This window comes from Carassius gibelio, chromosome A16 (genome assembly GCF_023724105.1).
Source record: "Carassius gibelio isolate Cgi1373 ecotype wild population from Czech Republic chromosome A16, carGib1.2-hapl.c, whole genome shotgun sequence".
Taxonomy (NCBI): Eukaryota; Metazoa; Chordata; class Actinopteri; order Cypriniformes; family Cyprinidae; genus Carassius; species Carassius gibelio.
In genome coordinates this window covers 10,751,621-10,776,290 of record NC_068386.1, presented here as the reverse complement: position 1 = coordinate 10,776,290, position 24,670 = coordinate 10,751,621, and the positions used below count along the sequence as shown (strand labels likewise).

Here is a 24,670-nt window from a genome sequence, read left to right as displayed (position 1 = left end):
TCAAGAGAGAAAGTGTGCTTACGAGGGAGGGATGAGAGAGAGAGAAAGAATCAGCCCTAAGAGGAGGGGCCTCTTTAAATATGCTAATGGTCCTGTGAAACCAACTGCTACTGGCTGACCAGCTCATGTTTACAAAACACAGACCACCGAGCCAAAAGAAGCAGCCGATCAGGTTTTTCAGGGTGTGGGTTTAACCAGGAATATTCAGCTGGGTGGTCTGGCTTCGGTTTACATTCTCTGGATTGTGTTACCCCTGATCACCTTGCGAATGATGGTAGGAGTGTTGTATGCTTCAATAAGAGGTTATCTGTGGACAGCTTGCTGAGATTCATGTGGAGAGGAATGTCCGTCAGCTACCTGACAAAGCTCAAGGAAGGAAGTTGGTTTCCTGTTTTTGACAACAGCCCATACTTGCAGAGATTTGCAAAAATAAATGATTTAATAAATGGTTTATTTAGCAATCATCAGCCTTGCGATTTACATAATTATGTATGCTGATGAACACAAAGAAATCTGCCTATAAGGTACTTTGGAAATGTACTGAAGAAATATTTCAGCATTTTTTTGTAATCCCAAATATTTGATCTTAGTATCTACAGTTAAGTCCTTGTTTTGTCTGGTTTATCCATGGGAAATTACATTAGAGATAGATTTACAATAATTCAATCTGTAATAACATTGCAATCTCTCTATATTAAAGTTTTGCTAAAATAGGTTGAAATATAAAGCAGAAATAGCAGAAATAGAGTCAGACAAAGAGCAAGTGAGAAGAAAGTACGGAACCTATTAAAAAAAATTATATATATATATATATATATATATATATATATATATATATATATATATATATATATATATATATATATATATATATTTCTTATATAAATAGAGTGATGCACCACACACAAAGGTATACAGGAATAACTGTTAAATCATACCAGTAGATTTAAGTGTTATTTTGTGCTTATTGAGTCATAACTAACTTCTGATTGCAAAGCATAACTCAGAAAATGATTTGCTTTTATTTAATAGTTTCATCTTGCCATGTTTGCCAGAGATATTCATTACAATTCCAAGCACTCGTTCCTATAGGGAGGGCAAACAGGTCACTTCCTGCTATACTAACTGCATTCTCAAATATCAGCTAATAGGCCCCATTTTGAGCTTAATCATGGTCTCCATAGTTGCCATACAGCATACAGGAACCCTACTGTCTAAAAAGGCCCTCCTTCCTTCCAACAGTAATGCCCTTGGCGATGGAAAGAATCGAGGTTAAAAATATGAAACATCAGCTGACTGGTGGGGCATCTTGAATGTGTATTTGGAGTCGGACAATGTTGCAGTTCCTCAGAAAACGATGAATGAATTGAGAATGCACCAGTACCACATCTGCACTTGAACAACATTTCCTTGATGCCAATACAATTACATCTATTACCCAAACGTATTACCCAAACTCAAACACTTACAGCATTTAAAAGTGTTTTTCTTTTTTACATAAATTACTAATACATCAAATGAGAAAAGCTGGTTATGGGAAGTGTTCAAATTCAGCTCCACTGTCATACGGGCAGCCCAAAGGCAGGTGACAGGGTTTTGAAGAGAATGTACTGATTTGCTTTATTCAGGAGAACACTAATTGTGAATTATTTGAAATCCATTTCAGAGAGAAAGAGAGAGAGTACAAGAGCTTGTCTTACCTTCATAATATGATATCCTTTAAATATCTGAGAAAAAAAAGACAGTTTATACATTTTCAGAAATTATCTCTATTCTACAAAAGAACTGAAAGTGATGTGTTAAAGCACTATTTGTGTGTGCATGTCTTCCAGTGTGTGTTTAGAGGGCCCTCTAGCTGTCAACCACACTGCTAATCAACACATTCAACTACAATTAAATCATTAGAAAAGATTGGATGTTTATGGGAATTTTTTTATAACTGCTTCTGAAATAACCACTGACACAGATACATTTTTTTTAAGACTGACAGAATTAAAAATACCAAAACTAAAATATAGACCCAATTAAACTTAAACTGCATCTTAAACTGACGCCAACAAAAAAAGTTTCGATCTTAAAAGAGCTTTCTTAAGAGATTAGTGGCTTTTAGTCCATGTCTTTGTTTTGAGGTTATCAATATGCTAGTGAAACTACTCTTAACCAGCCAACAGCAAATCATGGTTCATGACTATGATGTAATTCAATTCCTTACTAATAGTAGTTAGAAAACTGCACTCAAAGAAAAATTTTAAGGTTCCCATTTTTGTTGTGGAATAGACTAGACTAGACTAGAATAAATTACTATTATGTACAGGTATCATTAACATAAAACTGAATATGAAATGTTTGTGTCTAGAATAGAATACTGGTAGTATAGAGTAGAACAGAAAATTATCCAAAGACCATTATCATAAGACTATGGCACAGAGAAAGGACAGAGTGATGCACAAAGCTCAGAATGAGGTCATTCCTGAGCCCACTGTTCACTCAGACTCTATCAGAAGGTCATCCAGAGGCTGAGCGGCAATCAGAGCTGCTGAAATGTCTGTCTCATTGAACAGGGAACACTGGATCATCTTTTCATTGTAGATGCTGAATCTGAATGCACTATAATCGGAATGCAGTGGATTTCAGCTATTCGAAGCATTAGAATCTCACACTACATTCAGCTTAAAAGGTGAAGAAACAAAAGGCCACAAATTGTCATTAAAATAACGCCATATGACCAGACTTTGTAATTCTGTGATGGATTGCAGCAAAAAAAAAAAAAAAACTACAACAAAGGTATAAATAAGACTGTATTTAATTCTAAAGAAACTGCAGTATTCTACCAAATCTATAAAACTACAATCTGGCTTATTTTTCACCAGCTACCAGGTTTCACTCCCTGAACTGTTCATAAACACAGGCAGCATTAAAACTGGCAATCTTCCTAAACCTCACATAGCACAACCGAGGAAAATAGAAGAAAGACAGACAGCAATTGTGAAAAAGAGACGAAACAAACACTGGAGCCGCATCCTTCATCGAGAACAGAGAAAATGGCAAAATTGTCACAAATGAGCAGAAGGAGGGAGCATTGGTCTATTGTGACAGACTGCGCTGTAGCTCCAGGCCTGTGCTAAGACTGACAGGTATTTGATAGAGTGAGAGTACAAGAAGAGGCTGAGATGTTATCATTCATATAATCACACACTGAAACACTGGTGCCAAATTATTGTAACACCCAAAGCATTTCACACCAAGAATAAATCTAGGAAATAAAGTAAATCTAAGAAATTGGCCAAATGTTATGCTCACAATTTAGCGGTTTGGAAAATATCTTTAAACGTTAACATCCTCATTCAATTATTTTTCCATACTTGCCATGCAGGATGAATGCAAACAGGAAGTTGCATTGGTAGATCTATCTACATGATTTTTCAGGGATGCACAATATCAGTACCACATCACTGACCATCTGCTATTTAACATTTTTGTAATTTATCACTATATAAGTATCATTGTGCTACTCAGTTTTTACATTTAAACACATTTACCTTCATCTTACGCTCACTTATAATTTGTTTCAAAACACTTATTATTTAACAACACTATTAAATGTATACTCTTCAGTCAAACTCAAAATGAATATCCATTTTTACAGTACATTATCATGTTACTTAAACAATTTATTTTAGTTTTTAGTGTTTTACTTTTTAACTCATTTAAACAAAATGGTCTACAAAAGACGTCCATCATTTCAGACCCTTCTTCAAACTCCCCTCTGCTTACAATGCACAAATTCAGCCCTTTCTTAACCGCTTATCTCTCCTCTCAGCACTCACACCACTGAGCCTGAGACACTGCCGTAAAGACTCATCACGCTGCTGACTGACAGATGCTGAACTGAGACCAGTTTTTGGGTGCAGAATCGGGTAAGAGGACTTTAAATCAATGCAATATGACACAGCTTTACAGTGGGTTACTTCAAGGCATCTGTCTATCTGTCATCATTTTATGTAGGGGTGCACCGACATATATCGGCCGATGATTAATGCACATCTCATCAGTAAAGCCGGTTATCTAATCAGCGGTAAATGCCATCAGGTGCGTGATTTCACATAAAGCAGCTGTTACTAAACGGAGCTGTTGTTAACTGACAAACAATGTTTGTCAAACTGCACAAATCCATGTTCATTACCACCATTGATTTGCGCAGCTTGTCAGTTTACAACGGCTCTGTGTAGTAACAGCTGCTATATAGGAAATCACTCACCTGATGGTATTTACCCGCTGATTGGAGAACCGGCTTTACTTACTATGGACATTAATCATAGGCCGATATATATATCGTGCACCCCTAATTTTATTTACCCTCATGTTGTTCCAAACCTTTATGACTTTCCCCTGTGGAAAACAAAAAGAAGATATTTTGAAGAATGTTTTTTCCATATTAATTTAATCCCATTGCCTGTTTGTATCTAAAAACCACCAAGGTATTTTTTCTAAATATATTCTTTTGTGCAGGGTTGTTATGATTAACTAAACTAAAACCATACTTAAAAAAAAAAGAAAGAAAGAAATGAAATGAAAAAAAAATATATAATTTCAGCTAGTTGCCAAATCAACAATTTTCAAAGTTAATGTTTAGTTAAAACTATAAAAACGATATATATATATATATATATATATATATATTAAAAATCGAATTAAATGACAAAAACAAATAAAACCTGTAATGTAATAATTTAGCTATTTAGCTAAAATAGCTATTTAAGTAAAAACAAAGTATAAAAATAAAATCTATAGTACATCAATTATATTAACTACATTTCATCAGTTATAATATACTATAAATTACGCTGCTTCTGAGTTACCTTGGATGATGTGATATCTGTAAGAATGGTATCTCCCAGAAATATATTCCCAAAAGTAAAAAAAAAAAAAATTCACCATTAAAAAGAAATCAGTCAGACAGAAATGTCTCCTTGTTGCTATATGCGTTGACCCTGTCACTCTGCACTATAACAGAATGAAACCCTCAGCTGTTCTAAAGCAGTAAGAAGCGCATGGCCACTGCCAATCAATAGCAATAATAACAGGGAAAAATGTCAACATGTCACAATACTGGTTAAAAGCGGCCCAGGATAATTGATCTAATGAATAGCCCAGAGGAGACAGACCCTGAGGCCTGGTGTAGCTGAATAAATCCATATTCCACTCATCATGTCCAGGATTACACCTGACAATTCCAGTGCTCTGGTTGGACTGAATTTTAGGTCGGAGAAACTGGATCTTCTTTACCAAATTTTCTTAATGCAATTCTCGACAGAGTCATGGTTCACCAGTGCAGGCAAAACATTAATCTATAAGCCATCACAGTCAACAATCATCTATGAAAATCAGATTACAAGACTGACAATGGTACAAAGATTCAGATTTTAATAAAGGTGATACAATAGATATGAACAATAAATATAATTCAACACTGTATTACAGACAACATACAGAACTAACAAATATTGCTACTTACTATGCAATCACATAATAATTGCTGTTAATAGTGTTCATCGTCTGGTTGACTACGTCTTGTATACATTTTACCGAAAATTCCTGTTAACAAGTATTCTACAATTACCAACCAAAAGCTTGGGGTCAAGACTTTTTTTAATGTTTTGCTAGTCTCTTATTTGATTAAAAACATTAAAAAAAAAACAGTAACATTCAGTTGTTTTTATTTAATACATTTTAACATTTAAATTATTCCAGTGATGGCATCTTCCTTTAAAGCAGTCATTACTCCAGTCTCCAGTGTTCAGATTCTTCAGAAATCATTGTAATATGCTGATCTGCTGGTGTTTATTATTAACAATGTTGAAAACAGTTTTGTTGCTTAATATTTTGGTGGAAAGTGGAAACCATAAAATATAATTCTTAAAGAAATCTTACAGACCCGAGATTATTTAAAAATATATTCCACGCTCAGTTTGTAAAAAAAAAAATGTGTGGCATTAAATGTTGATTAAAATTAATTTTCACACTTAATTATATATTTTTTTCTTATATTAAGTGAAATCATGAATGATAAAAAAGTCAACTAATTATCAACCCCCAATTGATATGAAACACCTCCTCCATGTATCCGAAATATTAGGCTACCTGAAACAGGTGACTAGCCTACTGTACCTAATAATACACTGCCAGCACTAGTGTTCATTAAGTAAAAATTTCTGCACTTAATACATAAAATTGGTGGAAAGCATCACAGACAAATGCTACTAATAAATCTTTGCCGCGCACTAAACTTGCATTGTTTGTGTTTTGTTATTGTTTTCAGTTCACCATGTGAACAGAAACAGTCTGACAACGATACACAGCCACTAACGCGACACACTCATGGACTGTATAAAAACACACTTAACTCAACATAACAATCCAGCAGCGAACACAACATTTATACCGGGTTATTAAACATGCAGACTGGTGTTACATTAGTCACTCCGCGAGGAAGAAAACACGGATTGGCTTGAAATTACTGTTTATGGTCTCTTTCGTATTGCCATGAGCATTTGTCCTGCAAAAACCGTGCACAAATGACTTTTATCAACATTTTAATAATGATACGGGAATCCTAAGCACTTGCCAATACATAACACACCTGGCACTCACAATGCAACACAAAATTTCAAGCCCACTCTCCAGGTCCAATCGCAAATGAGACCCTCACGCTATGCTACGAAGCTAACGCAGTTATAGCAATTATTACAGCAAATATAAAATGTGAATTCTTAACCAGGAGTAATACTTACCGTATTCTTTTCATCGGATGTCTCCAAAAACGCAGCTTCTTGATAAACACCAAGTAATCCGCAGTGTTTGGCTTGGGTTTGTAACCCGTGCTAGCGCTGTTTTGTGGGTCTGTCCAGACTCCGTGGGGTCTGTAGTGGATCTGAAGCCGGAATCCTCCCTATTGCTCTCACTCTCCCTGCTGCTAGTAATGACCGATTTGCGAATGAATCATTATGTTGAATCAATTCTTTTGAATCATTTTGTAAAACCGATTCGCAAAGCTAAAGTGAATGGCATGCTAACTACAAATAACGACATATAGCCTATGCGACAGGTAGGAGCAGTTATCTGTGAGAAGAAAAAACAAAAATAAACACATGGGCTTAATTCCATTGAAAGCATCATATGCAACACATCTTTAACAGTTATAATTAGGCATATATCTAAATACAACACCCTAAATACAATATGTCTTTACTTCACTGATCTATAATAGATAATAATTATATATAGATCAGTGGTTTACTTCCAAAAAACCGTGCGTAGAATTCTGGGAACTTTGGATTGACGTCTCAAAAGAATTGATTCATTGAAACGAACGATTCAAACGAACCGATTTGCTAAATGAATCATGTTTTCCAACGCTGCAGTTCTGAATTGCCCGCTCCAGTATGGCTGAATCGGCCTCAGGCTGCCCAGCAATAATACAAATATTAAGTGATGATAATTTGCTTTTGGAAAAAATAAGCTAGGTATAGTTACTGGTACAAAAGACTATACATTATATGTACTGAATGTGGAGTTGACTGTGATTCATTTGGCAAATTAGTGGTGTACTTGTCAACTTGATCCAAGAATGTCCTCAAAAAAATGTTTCTTTGACATCAAAATGAATAAGATCCATGAATACGGTTTGTTATTTTGCTTCTCAATTATACAAATTCATTCTTATGCCACGCACAGCAGCTCTGAAAGGATTGCTGCACGCCTACACACACACACACACACACACACTCCAGGGACTTAGGGACAGGATGGATGTGTGCTGGCTTTGTCTTCCAGACACATCCCCAAAATTCCTTCCAATTACATCTGACAGTTAGATGGCTGACCCCAGGTTCAGAATGTTACACATCAGCCAATCACTGCTCTCTGCATGGGCGGCAAAAATCCAGCCAAGGGCCCCTTCTGCTAACACCTCCAGAGTGAGAAGCACTGGTCCAGAATGGCTCCATGTTTATTAATTCATATTTATTTGAATATTAAAGGCAAGCACAAACTCCACAGTAATTATTGCTATTTAAAGACTTGACATTAAATAATCTGTTTTCAAGGGGAAAGGAGGGCTGATCTAGGAGGAGATTGTATATTAAAAAAATAAAATAAAAAGACCACAACAAAATATGATTTTAAAGCACATTTATCTCATGTTTCAATAATTGATAAGAAAAATATTCTTTAATAAATTATTAAATTATTTTTTCTTATTGCTGAATAAATACAAATTCTCATTATTATTATTATTATTATTGTAATGCAAAATGTAATACATTATTTCAATCATATTTATACATTATTATTTATAATATTTAAAACCAAGGGCACTATTACTGATGTTGTACTGAATTTATTCTAAAAATAGTGTAACAGGTTGGACATTATAATTACATTACTACAGTAATATTCTTTGCATGCAGTAATGAGACTTTTAGGGAAAGTGTGCTTAACTGCCAATAAAATATCATCAAAATCCAAGCACGATTTAAGCCAGGCCTATAATATAAATGCTTTATTATTGTTTTATTTGTATTTACTTTTTACTTAATGCAATTATAAAAAGAAAATAAAAAGACATTTTGAGAAAAATTACAACCCAGGCATTTCTGTGTGAGATTCCCCCAAAACATTTCTGATATAAAATAAATACAGATCTGCAATTACAAAAAACCAAGACAGTAGGTCCATCAAAGAGGGTATCATACAATCTTACTAGCCACTCCAGAGACACCACAAGGACTGGCACACCGTTCCACAATCTACTTATTACGGCTGCAGTCCATCTTCAGGCAGTGCTTCGGGTTGGTCTTCAGTTCCCTTTGATCCAGGACTTTACAGGAAATTGTGTACATGGCAACTCCACAAACCTCACCAGATTCTATATTCAGCTCTCTTGGAATAGAAAACAGCTTTCAAAAGACCGAGAGCTTTTAAATGAATCCAGAAAGATATAATAAACTGTTGTTTACACTTTACAACCACAATCTATACAAAAATATATATTTCCAAAGAGACCGTTGAGATCTGAGCATTCTTAACATAGGACTATTTGTAGAAAGAAATCCTTGTAGTAGTTGTTTCAATCCCTAATGTATCTTAATACATATTTGCAATTTTCAGGATTTTTCTAGTTGGTCCTCACAGTACCCATCATTGGCTAACTCTAATCAAAACCAGTATAAACATTTCTACTCACCAAAACTTAAAGGGATTACATAGCACATTTTAAAGGGCAACTGTGAATATATTTCTTCCCCTGTGCTGTGAGCACTGATTAACTACTTGTCACAGATCATGATGCCCCCGTTTATAAAGCTGAAAACTTAAAAACTTTTGTTGGGTAAGCTTGCTTAATCTACTCTCCAGATGGCAATTTTGCCATCACTTTTTGCAGAGCCACTGAGTATGTATCGGTCCTCTGCTGAGAAAAGAGTTTGAACGGTGTCTTCATGAGCCTCCAGCTCCTTCTCAACCTTCAGGCTCTCAGAGTCCAACACAAAGATCTTCCCCACAACCTTACTGAGGCCTGACCCACCGTTACAACCAATCCAGACCTAGAGAAAGAGAAAGAAGAGACCACGTTTTTTCTTCCAGTGTGCTATATGCTCACATTTCATCCAAGCAAACAAAAAGAAATTACACTACTGTTCAAAAGTCTGTGGACATTAAGATATTTTAACATTTTTGAAAGAAGTCTTTTATGCTTACCAAAGCTTCATCTATTTAATAAAATTACAGTATCGTGGAATATTTTAAACTTAAAATAACTGTTTTTTTATTTTAAGCAATTTATTCCTGTGATGGCAAAGTTTAATTTTCAGCAGCCATTACTCCAGTCTTCAGTGTCACATGATCCTTCAGAAATCATATGCTGATTTAAGTGTTTAGGAATTAATAGCATTTCAAAAGTTCAAAAGAACAGCCTTTATTTAAAATAGAAACATTTGAAACCTTTTTTTTCTTCTTAAGATTTCATTTCAAATTCCTAAAAGTATGACCATGGAAATGACATGTAAAATGTAACATCTTACCTGATCCTTCACTCTGATCATACAGGTGACCCCACTGCAGTTGGGGACTGTGACCTGTTTAGGTGCTTTGACGGGGTCACTGGAATCCCATATACAAAGCTCTGCTGAGTCAGTGAAACTTGTCCAGATCTGTCTTTTCTATAAAAACACATAACAAGATCCTGAGATCAATCATTATATCTGAGCACATTATAATTTTATGCAATTCACACCATTTAGTGGCATGGCTGACCTCTCTGCCTGTCTGGGTGTCAAATGTGTTTGTGCAAACAGCATGAAAAGGCAAAGGAAAACTACACACTAAAACAGCATAAAGTCATACACAGAGATCCCATAAATACTCATTCATTAAATGAATAAACAAAGATTTATAACTTAAAACTGGCTTTTTTTATACTTCCTTATGTCCTTATGAGTCCTTATGAATAAAAACAGATGTTCTGTCTATATATATTTTAGGAAGGGGGATAATCATGTTTGGGGGTTATATTTGGTTACAGCTGATACTGTTGAGTTGACCATGAAAATACAAACCTCCATAAACAGTGTGACCCTGCTGAAGGATGTGATTTTCACATCATCTGGGACGGAAATCTTACAAAGCAGATCTCCACGGGGACTCAGCCTCATGACACAATCCTTGGCACCTTCACAAGCAATAAACACATGCTCAATAACATAACATGCTCTATATATTCAATAACATTCAATAATGTTAAAGGGGTCATCTGATGTTGCTAAAAAGAACATAAGTTGTGTATTTGGTGTAATGCAATGTGTTCATGTGGTTTAATGTAAAAAAAAAAACACATTATTTCCCACATATTGTACATTGTACTGTTGCTCCTCTATGCACCGACTTTCTGAAACATGTTGATTTTTACAAAGCTCATTGGTCTGAAAAGTGACGTGTGCTCTGATTGGCCAGCTATTCAGTGCATTGTTATTGGCTTAATACTTCAAGTGTGTGACAGAAATGTTATTTGTTGCATCCAATGGGGACATAATTACTGATCATAATGACTTTTACTGTCTTTTTTACGTGTTGCATTGCATATCATGCCACGTAAACATAAAACCATTGTCTGCATTTGTGATCGGAGAAATGACAAACAACAAGCACTACTCTACACTGTTCAAAACTCACGTTTGAATCATCAGTGGCAAATCCTTTGAATCTGTAAACATGCTTACAGACTGTGAGTCAAAAGCACCAGACTTTGCAAAGTTGGAACTGCCCCACTTTATAGAAACAGACTCTGTATTGTAGGCTACTCTCACAGGAAACAGTCCTCATCCTCCGTAAAATGCGCTGCACACATCTGAATATTTGGGTTGGACAGTTCTGGAACAGGGTTGTAAATACAGCTTAACCACTGATTTCTATTTGTGTCTTCTTTTGGAAGGCCAAACAAAGTAGTTTTGTTTTCACAATGAAACACACAGTGTCTCCAGAACATGGCGCAGGTGGCAAGCCTTCTTTCTTTGCATGAAAATTTGGAGCGGTGTTATGCAAATCTTCCCACATCGTGATGTAGAGATGTTGGAGCGTGTTAGAACGAGCAGTTTTAGGTAGGACAGGTTGACTCTTAACTTTTATAAATAATATCTCTTTGGATATGAAACTTTGGTCTTTGCAACTTTACAGATCTTCTTTATGCACCAATAAATTGTAACACTCCAAAGAGAAAGGAAAAACTGAAATCACATTATATGACCCCTTTAAGCTATCCATTGGCAAAATAAATAAATTTTAAAAAAATTTGGCCACCTGGTGCCTGTACCATGAAGCCGGATTAGGTGGCTAGCCAGATATGTTTCAGCTTAGTTTCCGCCAAACCTGGGTTTTAGGTACTATGAAAGTAGCTCGGCTTTAATCGGTGTTCGTTGCCATGGTATCTTACGCTGCACGGCTAACCTGCTGCGGGGCAGGTTATGTTCTGGGCTCAGACTGAAGGTGAACCAATCAGATGTGAGAGAAGTGACACATGTCTGACACAAAGTCACTCCAGGTTATCTTGCTCCAAATTAAAGGTCACTTATGCTTATAAAAAAAAAAAATAGTCTGGCTTTAATGATAATAACAGTCATTTTATGATTTATATAATTATTGTGATTCATATTATTATTTATCTCTTACACACAAGCAATTTTAGTTTAACAGTTATTATAAATTATTTTAAATAAATATTAATGTATACAGATCATTTAATATAAATAAGCTGTAGTATCAAAAGACTGAACTATTTTAAAAATTACAAATCTGAACTTACATGTTCAAGTCTCTATCACTATATATTTTCAAATGTATAGACTAAGTTAACAAGTTCCACTTGTGACTACACTGATGGAGCAAGATCATTTATTTTATTAGTCCTCCTTCATTTTTCACATGACATTTAAATTGGTCATATTCTTCAATCTCTTAACCTTTAGCAAAACCTTTAACCTTTAGTTTTGAATCTCGCTGGGTCTCTCGCGAGAAGTAAATCAAACTTGCTTTGTATTGCAAGGCTCGTGATTGGCTGTTCGCCAGTGATGTCACACATTCATGTGCACGCGCTCCACAAACTCAGGATCAAAGCCTGAATTGACAAAAAAGTTGATGAACAGCATCATGGTACCAACAAAGCCGGATTGGAGAGGTTTGGTTTTGTCAACTCAAAACTAATCCTATAACTCTGAATTTGTTCAGCTACCAATCATGATACAGGCCCCTGAATGCTTTTGTAAAATGTAATATGTAAACATTTTACAGTATGTATTGGACCTTCTGGTTAACAACAGTTTTGGACAGTTTTACCAAGCTCAAACTTACCACACCATAATTCGTCATTGTTAATCTGAATGGACTGCAGTCTGTCACAGGACAGATGAAACTGCCGCTTCACCTTCAGAGAGGGGACGTCCCAAACGATCACAGTGCCATCTGCACTACAGGAATACACCTGTGCTTGGCTTGGAGAGCACATCAAAATGACATTGTTCATAATGTAATCTCTATTCTGAACCACCTCTGCCAAATATACAGAAAGTACCACAAACAATGCTGCTACCTGATGGGGACACTTTTAATTGTATTTTTGGAGTAAATAATATTTTTATTAATTTCTTTATCTATATAACAAAACCAAATATATATATATATATATATATATATATATATATATATATATATATATATATATATATATATATACATTCTACTAAAACAAAATATAATTCTTTCTACTAAAATTTTATATATGTATTATATATATTGCAATGCAGTCGGTCTAATCCAAGCGGCCTAATCCAGCCAGGATACAGACCCAGTGAATGATGTTAATGTCTAGTACTCACCCTGGTCTGTTCTCAGGGTTTAGTTTCTCCAGGGCAAAGTCTGTGACCTCTCCACGGTGCTCAGTCAGCTGTTTATGACACAGCATACTGCGAGTGTTAATTATGTAAATGACGGAGTCCTGAGAACCAATCCACACCTGCTTCTGGTCCAATCCCATCATGCAGTTCTGGGCACCAAAAAAGAAAAAAAAGACTACTGTGTGAAATCTGTTTTTTAGATTTAGACTGCAATTTTCCCTGTTCCACAGATCCAAAGAAGTATAAGAAGTATAAGACACTGGAAAACAAAGCTGCAAACATTATGGCAAGGTGCTCCAATATACAAGGTGGCTTCATATACAATTTACTAAGGTCCCTTAGGCCCCTTTACTTGAATACTTGAACAACACATTCTCAACAACTGCAGGGTCATTAAATAGATTTCTTAAATTAAACTTTTGATATTGCTGATATCAAGTACTTTTATATCATCTTCAATATATTAAATCAAAATCTTAAAATATATCAATGTATTAAATCTTAAAATCAAACAGCAGCATCTTACCAGTCGAGATTCTCCTAAATGAATACAGTTTTGCATCAGGGACCAACTGACAGCATCAAACACAACCACTTTCCCACAGCTGAGAGCACACCAGAGCTTGGGGTTTCCATCCACATCTCTATTTAACTGACCTGGAAGATGTTAAAAAGAATGATTTAACATGAAATCTAACACAAGCAGTTTATATAAATCTTACATAACACAGATGCTTACACAAATAAAGTTTATATTTATAACTGGAAAAAAAAATTCATTTGATTACATGCATATGCTCAATTCATGCAGTATGTAGATTTGTCCAGTATGATTCACTTTTCAGTCTGAAAAAATAACCTGAACTGAAATAATGTATATCATAATAAACATATCTTATCTATTTCACCAAAAACTCCTGCATGCAGACCTGGAGTGTAGAGTAAGACATCGACAGACTGAGGGAGCGTCATGTTCTGGGACGGATTGATCTTGTGTTTCAGAGTCTCTGCTGTGGGTCTGGGGATGATCATGGGGACTGTGGGAATGAGGACAAGATACTTTAATTCAACTGGCTTGTCTTCATCATCTAGTTGTTCTTACCGGTAGGGAGTGAGACACACCTTCTTGTCGCTGCTTTTCAAAATAGGCCAGTTTGGAGGCAGCACAAATAGCCTTCGGTGTCTTTAAACATCCCACCACTGCATCCATAAGCAGGACATTGGTCAGGGCCTGCTGCACACACTGGGGGTCCTGATAAACACAAGAGACCACAGAACACAAACTAAAGTATTTTGTGCATTTGTAGTTTAAACATGCATTGATTTTGAAAAGGAATAACAGTCATCGTCTCAAACAAGGAAAGAGAAATAAACTTGAATCCTTAATAAAAAATAAAAAAACAGCATATTGTTTATCATAGATGTTTATCTAATGGCAGTAAATGGGAATGAACTGGTAGGCCATATCAAAGGATGTGTGTGATTTTCAAAACTATTACTCCCTAAACAACACCTTATTACGGTTAGAAACAATGAATGGACGCAAATTCAGCTTTGCCATTACATGAATAAATGAAATTGAAAAATAGAAAATAATTGTTCTAGAAAATTTTCATTTTATATTTCATGTTTTGACTCCAGTTTGAGATATTTGACAGTACAGGTGAATTTGACCTTATGGTTGTCTGCCATCATTCTCCCAGCCCACATCTCCTTGATCATCAGGTTCCACAGTTCACTCTCAGATTTTAAATTAGCCTCAAATATTTCTTTCCTTAGGCTGTTCTTGATCTTTAGAGAGGGGATCCTCAAAAGCGGGGCAACGGAGAAGTTCACTTCCTGGGTTAACAGGATTCATACGGTTACCACAAACACTATTTTCTAATTTAATTTTAAAAGGAATATTACAGCTTATAGGTATAAAGACTCACAAACCTCAATGTCCCTAAACTTGGCAATCTCAACATATCGACATCTGCCTGTCAGCAGAAAGAGCCTCTTTTGAGTCATGGCAATTCTGCCAGCACCATAACTGGTCTTCACAGGGCTGGACAGCTTGTACACACACTCATTGTTGTCTAGACATTCCAGGACCTCAGCAGGCAGGTCAATGTCCTGTGCTCCTGCCTCGGCCTGTTTCCAGAAGCTATAAAACACTCTGAACATCTCTGGATGAATATGCTTCGGACCACCTGAGAAGAACAAACACATTACAATAAAATATTTTACACAACACTAGCAGAATATTTTTATTTTCTTTTTCAGATTTTTTTTTAAATTAATTTGTAGTATTGTATTTTTGTTTAAATGTATTCAAAATATAGTTTATAATTAAACACTACAAGTCTTAGAATTGTACAGTTTGAAAATTAAAGGGGCAGTGTGTAAATTTTAGCGGCCACTAGAGGTGAGGTTGTGAATTGCAACCAATGGCTCAGTCCCCCGCTCGCCCCTCCCTTGAGAGAAGCTACCGTGACCGACACAGGTAAAGATGTCATCGGTAAAGACATCAGAGAGCAAAGGTAAATCAAGGACTTATTTTTACTTAATTATTCAATAAATTGATACTATGTTAATGTACTTGTTCATCATTGTGTCAGTGTTTTATTCGCAAGAACAACAAAGTGACGAAACACGCTCTGTTGAACAGTTTGTCCATTTAGGGCTACTATACAAACATGGTGGTGGCTTCCATGCAAGGGGACCCGCGGTGTATGTAGATAGAAATTACTCAATCTAAGGTAATAAAAACATAACGGTCCATTAAGTAAGGTCTTTATACACATCTGATAACATAGTTATGTATATTATATTGCATTTCTGTAGATAGATCGTTGTAAATATTACACATTGCACCTTTAATATTCATTAATAGCCTGAGGTTTGCCAAACATTAAGTATAAACTATAGAATACCACAAAGCTATAGAAGACAGCAAAGTACCAATAAATTAAATATTCTATCTCTATTATCTCTATCCAAAAACTCTATGTCTATTACTTACTGGTATGGTACAAATATATTGCGTATCTTTAATGGTTTTATACAATGACACAGTACAGCTTAAACTTACCAACTATGAGAGCTTCAAACAGTCTCTGTGAAGTGGCCATGTCCCGCACAATACCAGACTGCTGAGTGCACATCACAAACTCCTCCAGCTGCATAGGGGTCTTGGGCAGCTCAAACTTCTTCACGTGATAGTCTGATTCCTCATGCTCGCTTTTTTCATTGTTCTTCACCTGACAGATGAGCCGCTTGAGCTCAGATCTTTTCTCTACCTGGACTCTATCCTCTATCTGCAGAGAGTCCATCAGCGTCTTCACCAGCTCTCCAGGAAAAATCGCAATATCTGTTTTGTAGAGGTTCTGGAAGTCGCTGAGGGCATCCAGTCGCTTAGAGCTCAGCATATTGATGAGGCCGCGCAGGTAAAAGTATCTTGCTAGCAGGGAGGAATCATCAAGTGGGGTGGCTGATATGGCTTTGTTCAGCTGGAGGATAAGATCTCCAAAGTAATGGAGTACATTGGGGTAGTTCAACGGAGAAGGGAAATCTGGGAGCTGGAAGATCTTGAATGGCCTGACTGGAGTATTCAAAGCTTTTGGGATAAGGAATTTCACAAAGACGGTCAGTAACATAAATATATTATGATAATCTGTAAATACAAAACAGCATTACAGTACTGCAGTTCTCTTACGCTTTCCATGAATGATCTTAGTTGGAGACATCTTTTTGAGGAGAGTCAGGTGTTTCTTGTTGTCCAGGTCAGGGAGACTTGAGCCCAGACGTTTGCTCAAACCGCTCTCTAAAGAACCATTTCGCAAAACTATTTCCTTTATGGTGGGTCTGCGGGAGTAATCCATCGATCTACACAATCTACAGAAATGAATAACAAATTATATTTATATATATATATACTGTCACTTTCAATCAATTTAATGCTTACAAAAATCACTAAACATTTAAATTATTAATGTGTAAAATATGTTATTCTAACTTTGTCCGAAAATGACAACACAGCTTCAACTTACTTTTGGTCTTCTGTCTGAGTACTGAGCTCCATTTGGGTAAATTTGTCTCTTTTTCCATTCAAACGTTCTTTCAAGAAGGAGTGGAAAATGTGTGTTTCCAAGACCTGTCATGAATAAAAAGCCACCAGTCATTCTATTCTATTTTGAATTTTTGTAGACCAGACATATTATTAAATTGAAAGCCACCTTTTTGTAGAATTGTTTGTCGTCTGGCTCCCTGGTCTTCAGAAACTCATCAGTGTTAAAGATTCTGTGTTCGTAATTAAGGTTATCACTGACATCTCTGGATAAAGAAACATTTCATTACAAATGTGTAGAAGATATCAGGTCTAGTGTCCTGCATAGGTTCTTACTGACCTAAACATGTTAACGATGAGCTCCAGGGTGATGTTTTGTATTTCCAAATTGAGCCTGTGCTGCCACTGTCTTCTCTGCATCCGCAGCTCATAAAGACTGCTACATATTCTCTGATGAACCATTTCCAAGTCATAGTGTAATTGAAGACCTTTCCTTCTACATGAAGATCCAGCAAACCAATTAAAGTTCTGACAAATACATTACGAACATATAATGGGACCTGGGGCCTATACCATGAAACTGATTTATAGTTCAGTTTAGATTGTGACCTTAAATCCATCACACATGAATTGAGTGCAGGATTAGTTGAGGTGACGGAGAAAGTTGATGATCAGCATCATGGTACCAACAAAGCCTGATTGGATGATTTGGATTTGTCAACTTGAGTTTGTTAAGCTACTATCATTGTGCAGGCCCCTGGTCTCTGTGAGTTTATTAATATCTTGTATATTTTGATTAATCCAGTAGAATAATGTTTCTTACCGACACTTGAAACGCTGAGCTGCTGCCTGCGGGATGTCTGGGACGTCAACATAATGACAGCCAGAGCAGGACACAGTTCCCTCATCAATATTGATCAGAATCAGGTCATCTGTTAACTGATAAACAAAATCCTGAATTAAAGAACAGCTGAATGAGTTAATAGAGACCATTATTTAGGCTTTACCTTGGCAACGTCCTCATAGTGGCTGATGTGGCATCCCATGAGGAAGGTAGTTGGTGCCATAACAAAGTCAAGCATCTTGTGGGACAGTATAGGCACCAGTGTGTGTTGCCAGTGCAGGGGCCAAACATACAACATGAAACACTCTATGATCAGAGTAAGTTTGGCCCAGTCTGAGGAAAAGAACACCATACGCTGCTCTGTGAGTATACTGGCAATGATCTGCAGGGGAACAGAGACATATAACATTTTTTTCAATGTGATGTGGACCAAAACATTCATTAACATTTTTGTTTCGTCAAAACGTTCATCCATTTTTTTTTTATCTAAAATTGACTGGTTGTGATTTCCAGACCGTCTGTGTTCACACAAACTGCTAACAAAGAAAACCCCTCAATTATTTTTGTTTCCGTATTAAGTCATTTATGTTTGAGACCTGCAGCAGCTCTCTAGACTTGAAGCAGAAGAGCGGAAGATGCAAGTCCAGGTCGATAACAGGATGGTTTTTGTCTTCTCTGGATGGAAGGACAATCGTCAGAGGGCTTAAGGTGAATGCCTGACATAACAAATAATATAAATACTTCACATGTATTATGCATGTTGTATTATGCATAGAATTTTTTGCACAATGACAATTTTATTTCAGTTCTCCAACTCTGATAAACGTTAGATGTCTAAAAGAACCCACCACATACAGCTGGCCAGGAGGAGGGACTGGGACTAGAGCCAGTTTAGCAGAAAATTCCTTCACTTGCTCTTCCATATCAGTCATTTGACAGATTTTGAGCTGACCTAAGAGGCTGCGGATGGGAGAGAGAAAACTCAGGAAATGGAAGAAAAGGTGGTGTGTGTGTCATTTTGGATGTTAGAATGCTTTCCCCTAGATCAGTTTAATATGCAAAGAAAACTATTTGTAGGTAATTCTCTAAATTGTGTGAATACTGTGGCTCTAAAGTGATTTCAAAACAAGCTCTGTTTTTACAATAATTCAAATATTGCAAATATATGTGTTGTATGTGTGTTTCGTATAGTATAGACAAACTGAGTGCTTTATGAAGACAGAATAGCAGAATCTAGTACTGCTGAAGGTACACCATCATCGATAATGATAAAAAAAATTTAAAGGCGGGTGTTTTGAGTGACCAAGCAGACAGCCAACATAACACACGAACACATGCTGAGTGTCGTGCCTGCCTGCGAAGATCAGACTGAATTAAAAAAAAAGGTATATTAGTCGAAATTAAAACTAATTTGCATTCGAATGCAAAAATTGTTTATTTGAATTTCAGATGTGGCTCAGGGAGCATTATCAGCGGTGCACGAGATAAGGTGATGGTGATGTAGGCTAAGTGTAGTTGTAGATTTTGTTAGTCTGTCCAGTTGAGCCCACAAGATGCTCCGCTGTTGCATTTTTCATTCAAAGTATTTGAGACATATATAGAAGCTCAGTGCAGAGAATATATTGTTTGGCCCGGCGCCAAAGTAAACGGCTTGAAACCAAGATGATGATGTTTGTTCATATTGTTAATGCAATTTATGAAACTATATTTGATTTGATAATATAAGATTAGAGGATATGCACTTTTTTATAGACAGCCTTTATATCATTGCATTCAATAAACAGTATAATGAGGTTCATTATTGTGCTCATTTCGCCCTCCTGTGGCTTCAGGATAATGGTCAGATGTTTCTGTCATGTGGAGGGGTAAGGAGGAACTCAAGTGCAGACAGGATGTACCAAACACAGGATTAATTAACACAAAAAGGGGAAAACAAAACCCACAAGGGGAAAAACAATGACTAGGGTAGACACTAAATAACTTAACAAGACACGATAAACAAAGACTCGAAACACAAGAACACTAACTACAAATAAACAACAACAGGTCTCACAACATCTTCTTCCAAGGGCAACACCGAGTAACAATATTTCACAGGAACAAGGAGTAACACATATCACAATGTGGAACAATCACAATGAGGAACAATGAACCGACAAAAGACAGAGCACACTAGGGGATCTAAATAGGGGAACTAATTAAGACACAACAGGTGGCACAGATAAGGCAGTCACGGCAAGACTAGGATAACAAGGGGGCGGGGCAAGGGGACGAGACAACACAAGCACATGGCCCAAAGACAAGGCCATGTGCTTGTACACAAAACATGGGTCTGTCATGATCCTGCCTCAAGACTAGAGAAAAGTCAGGACATGAAGGCAGAATCATGACAGTTTCCTTAAACTTATATTTAATCTGCATATAAAGTATAAAAAAGGAGATATTTGTTTCAGATTTTATTTTGTTATTTTGTTTTATTTGTTATTTTGTTTAAGAGAAATTTTTTTCTTTTTAAATGGAAAATACAGCGGTTCAGTTTAAACCTTTTTTCTACTGCTCTCTATTTAAGAAGGGTTATAAAAGAGTTTCAATAATTATTGAGTGATACCGAAATGAAATATTATATTGTGATACATTTTTTAGCTATATTGCCCAGCCCTATATTCTCCTTTGTTTCCCAAATATTTCCTTTTTTTTAGTACATGTGAATAAATGTCTTGAATCTTACCTAGACAGACAGTCCTTGAGAGCATTGTAATATGGGTGTTTTGATATAACACATATTGCATAACCAATGTAGAGTTGTGGAGACTTGTGGCGTCCATTCTGCATTCCTTCCTGTATAGCAGGGTTTGAAACAAAATATTTGAATATGTCAGTGCCTTAATCAAAAGAATATCAACTGAAAAACCACCATGTAGTCTGGAAAGTACTTCCCATTGCAGTATCAGTTTCATTAATCAATGGTATTAGTTTGATATTGTGATATTAGACAAATGATATTCATATGAACGTGTGTGTGTGTGTGTGTGTGTGTGTGTGTGTGCTCTTGTTTTTGTGACATATCAGGACACAACTCTGTATAATGACATGGGTATGACACAGGTATTACAAGGAGAGTGTGACTTATGAGGACATAACCCATGTCCCCATTTGTCCTTTGTCCTAACATGACCTGTGTCTACTTTAAATAACCAAATAGGACATATTAATATGTTACTATTTTAAACACATATTCAATCCACAAGATGCAAAACAAAAACAAAAAGAAAAAAAAGCTGTAAATCAATTGCCTAAAATTCAATAGAAAAGAGAATATTTGCATATTCAGTATTTGCATATAGGTTTCAATACTTGCACTGTTAGCAGGAACATTCACTTTGCATTTGACTTCATTTTGCCTTCTTTTTTTAAAACATTTTTGCTAATTCAAGCAGAATAACTGAAAAATGTTTACCATTAAAATTAATAGGAATAACTGCAAAAGTGTTCACTAAACTGGCATTGTCTATGAACAGATGAATAATCTTAAAGTTGTTAAATAAATCTTAAGTGTAATCTTAAATGTTATTAGTCCAGAGAGTAATAAACTTTAATAAAAAGTTCAGCACAGGTGTTATATAAATATAAAAAATGAACCTTACTTGTATTGATCTACTGTACTGGAGAACTACTCCATGAGACTGGTTTCCAAACACGTCAGTGAAGACTAGGAAGTGAAACTGTTCATCCTTTTGCTCCTTAGTTATCTGAAAACCACCTGATTTAAAAGAAAGAAATTAATATTTTTCTAATCGAATCTCTAATCGAATTCTAAACTAAAGTTACAGCTACTGTGAACTGAACTACAGTATTAAACATTTACAGCATTGCAGTCAGTTAAAACCAATATTATTATTCTCTTATATTGTTGTGTGCTGACCATTGGAACAAATCCTATAGAGATGTTTCTGAAGTATTACACTATGTAATCTATTAAGATCTGCATGGAACAGGGTTTCAGCAGAATGCACTGATATGATTCAACAACCAGACAAGCTTTTGCACACAAAGTTGTTTCACCTGGAAAGCAGAGTTGTGGCAGCGCCAGGTCCAGGTATTTGGGAACACTGACTTCCTCTGTGGTTTCTTCTGTGGGGTTACCAGCCTTAATAACAGGCCTATCATTTTTCTTCTTATTGAAGAAGTGCTGTTGCTGGGTCTGGCTTAGGTTTCTCACGGCTGGTTCACTGAGATTCTCTGTAGACACAAATGGAGGTGTGTGGACCTGCAGGACCACAGGATCGAGCAGCGGTAGAGGACTTCCATTCACCTGCAGCAAAGACTGGACAACAATGCTTTTTCATGACCACTGATATGACTCAATCTGATGATAATATAAACATCTTTTTAAACTTTTTTTTTTCAAAAGCAATGTTCCCTTTTTAGATGCAATAAATAAATAAATAAATAAATCTATAATCAAATCATATCAAATAGATCAAATAAAATAAAATAAAAGAAATAATTTAATGAACCTTCATTCTAGCACCTTTCAGAGTCTAGCTTTCACAAACAAACTCCCATGAACCTCTATGAAATAAAATAAAAAGAAATATTTCATTCATATAAAAAACAACAGATATTATCTTTAAAATTGAAACTCTACATCAAAGTTAAAACTGAAAACAAAATTCAGATTCCATCATAATCTAGTCTATAGCTCTAGACCTGTTCCATCATGTTTGATGCATAAGTTGCTTTAAATGAAGAGATCTTTTGTGCCTTACACCTCATAACAGTTTAACAAAAACTTGCCGAAGGAAATTATTTTACCTGGGACAGCTCCTTCAGTTTATCATATTCAGGTCCAACAACGATACAAGCTTTCAGTAATCCTGAAGGCAGACCGTCTGCCATTGATAATCAACAGGATTGGCACTCCTTATAAGATCTGTATGAGAGATCAGTGAAGAAAACACACATATTCCAATCTCAGAAATGTGTAGCTCCTGGGCTGTGAACTGAAATCTAAAAGAAGTAAAACATTTTTGCTTAACACTGTAGATTATATGTGATAAACTTTAAATATACTATATTAAGATAGAGTGTAGACATTAAAAAGTCAAGAATAAAACAACAGCATGGTTGTGGAAACTAATTAAAAAATGTTATTATTATACAGACACAACGGAAACCACAGATAAAAGAGATGTGCCAATAATCTAATTTTCCTGCTCTGGGAAGTTCCTGGTTTTAATTTGACTCATGCAGGTGTTGCAAGAGTAAAATACCTATTAAAAAAACAAACAAACAAACAAAAAATTTTCTGAAGAGCTTATAGGCTAGAATACATGAACATATTATCATTTTAGACACATATTCAATCCACAATTTAAACAACATGCTACACATTTTTAAAATATAATTATGTGCAAGCCAATTATATATATATATAAGATACTGTAACAAATGGAGCTGTAGGTGAATAGAAAAAAGAACACATTGTAGTCAATTCTTCAGCTTCAGATAATGAGTCACTGGTTTTATTTGGCCAAAATGTATTAACAGTTTTGCTAATTCAAGAACGATAACTGTAATAATTCAAGTATTTGACCTAATAAGAATAATTGCAAAAAACTCGAAGAGCAGCTGATGTTCTCAATGAACAGATAAATAGGCTAATCTTAAAGTTTTAATATAAGGCGATAACACTGAATTTTATTTTATATTCTAACCATGTAAATAAATGCCCATCTTTACTGTAAAGATAAGAATGCACGTACCTTTGTCGATCACCGGTATTATGAAAGTGAAATTAAGGCACGGACAGGTTGAGACAACAAACAGGACAAGCTGCTGAATGAGAGTGATCTGCGCATGCGCGACAGTCAAAAGGCACCACATGTTCTCGGTGGCCAGTGCTACTTTTAATACATGCAGTAATGTAGAGCAAACCTCTCTGGAAAATATGAATGTATTAATATGTTTTGGGATATTCCACTGTAATCTTCTGTGACCCGTTGCTTTACACCACTACCTCCTCTCTCGCTATTTTACATCCTCCGGAAGCCTGCTGTCGGAGATTAAAAGAAGGGAAAAAATCATTTCATTCAAGGAACAATAACACACAATGTTATCAAGAAAATAACATTAAAATAAGAGAAGAAAACAAACTTTCAAAATTCTTACAACTTTTTTTATTCACAGAGTCTCTGATACTGTCAATATATAGGCTACTTATTCAAGTCAACAAAACCATTTTTTTTATTGGTAAATTTACACTTGTGAAATTTGGTCAATAGAATAAGTAGATAAATTAAGTAAAGGTACTGTTTCTATTAGTCAGGATAGTGAGTA

At 35.7% G+C, this 24,670-nt stretch overlaps 2 protein-coding genes across 2 annotated transcripts in view; both read right to left on the bottom strand.

The window, feature by feature from the left end:
• LOC128031034 (focal adhesion kinase 1) overlaps window positions 1-6,967 on the bottom strand; it is a 50,038-nt gene extending 43,071 nt beyond the window's left edge. Inside the window, exon 1 of the mRNA XM_052619230.1 lies at window positions 6,792-6,967. The gene's annotated coding sequence lies outside the window, so the exon portion shown is untranslated. The remainder of the gene's footprint in view (window positions 1-6,791) is intronic.
• Window positions 6,968-8,338: 1,371 nt separating this feature from the next.
• Window positions 8,339-23,341, bottom strand: LOC128031008 (DENN domain-containing protein 3-like). Its single transcript, XM_052619181.1, has 23 exons — window positions 23,147-23,341; window positions 22,394-22,655; window positions 21,976-22,091; window positions 21,060-21,169; window positions 19,180-19,291; window positions 18,928-19,047; window positions 18,495-18,713; window positions 18,311-18,426; window positions 17,828-17,983; window positions 17,657-17,753; window positions 17,471-17,574; window positions 17,137-17,315; window positions 16,513-17,037; window positions 15,375-15,631; window positions 15,114-15,278; window positions 14,562-14,691; window positions 14,369-14,476; window positions 13,966-14,096; window positions 13,422-13,588; window positions 12,898-13,037; window positions 10,614-10,726; window positions 10,080-10,217; window positions 8,339-9,602 (listed from the first exon to the last, which is right to left on the bottom strand). Exons 1-23 carry the CDS (start codon window positions 23,228-23,230, stop codon window positions 9,399-9,401), a joined length of 3,753 nt encoding a protein of 1,250 aa, XP_052475141.1. The 5' UTR covers window positions 23,231-23,341; the 3' UTR covers window positions 8,339-9,398.
• Between the last annotated feature and the right edge of the window lie 1,329 nt (window positions 23,342-24,670).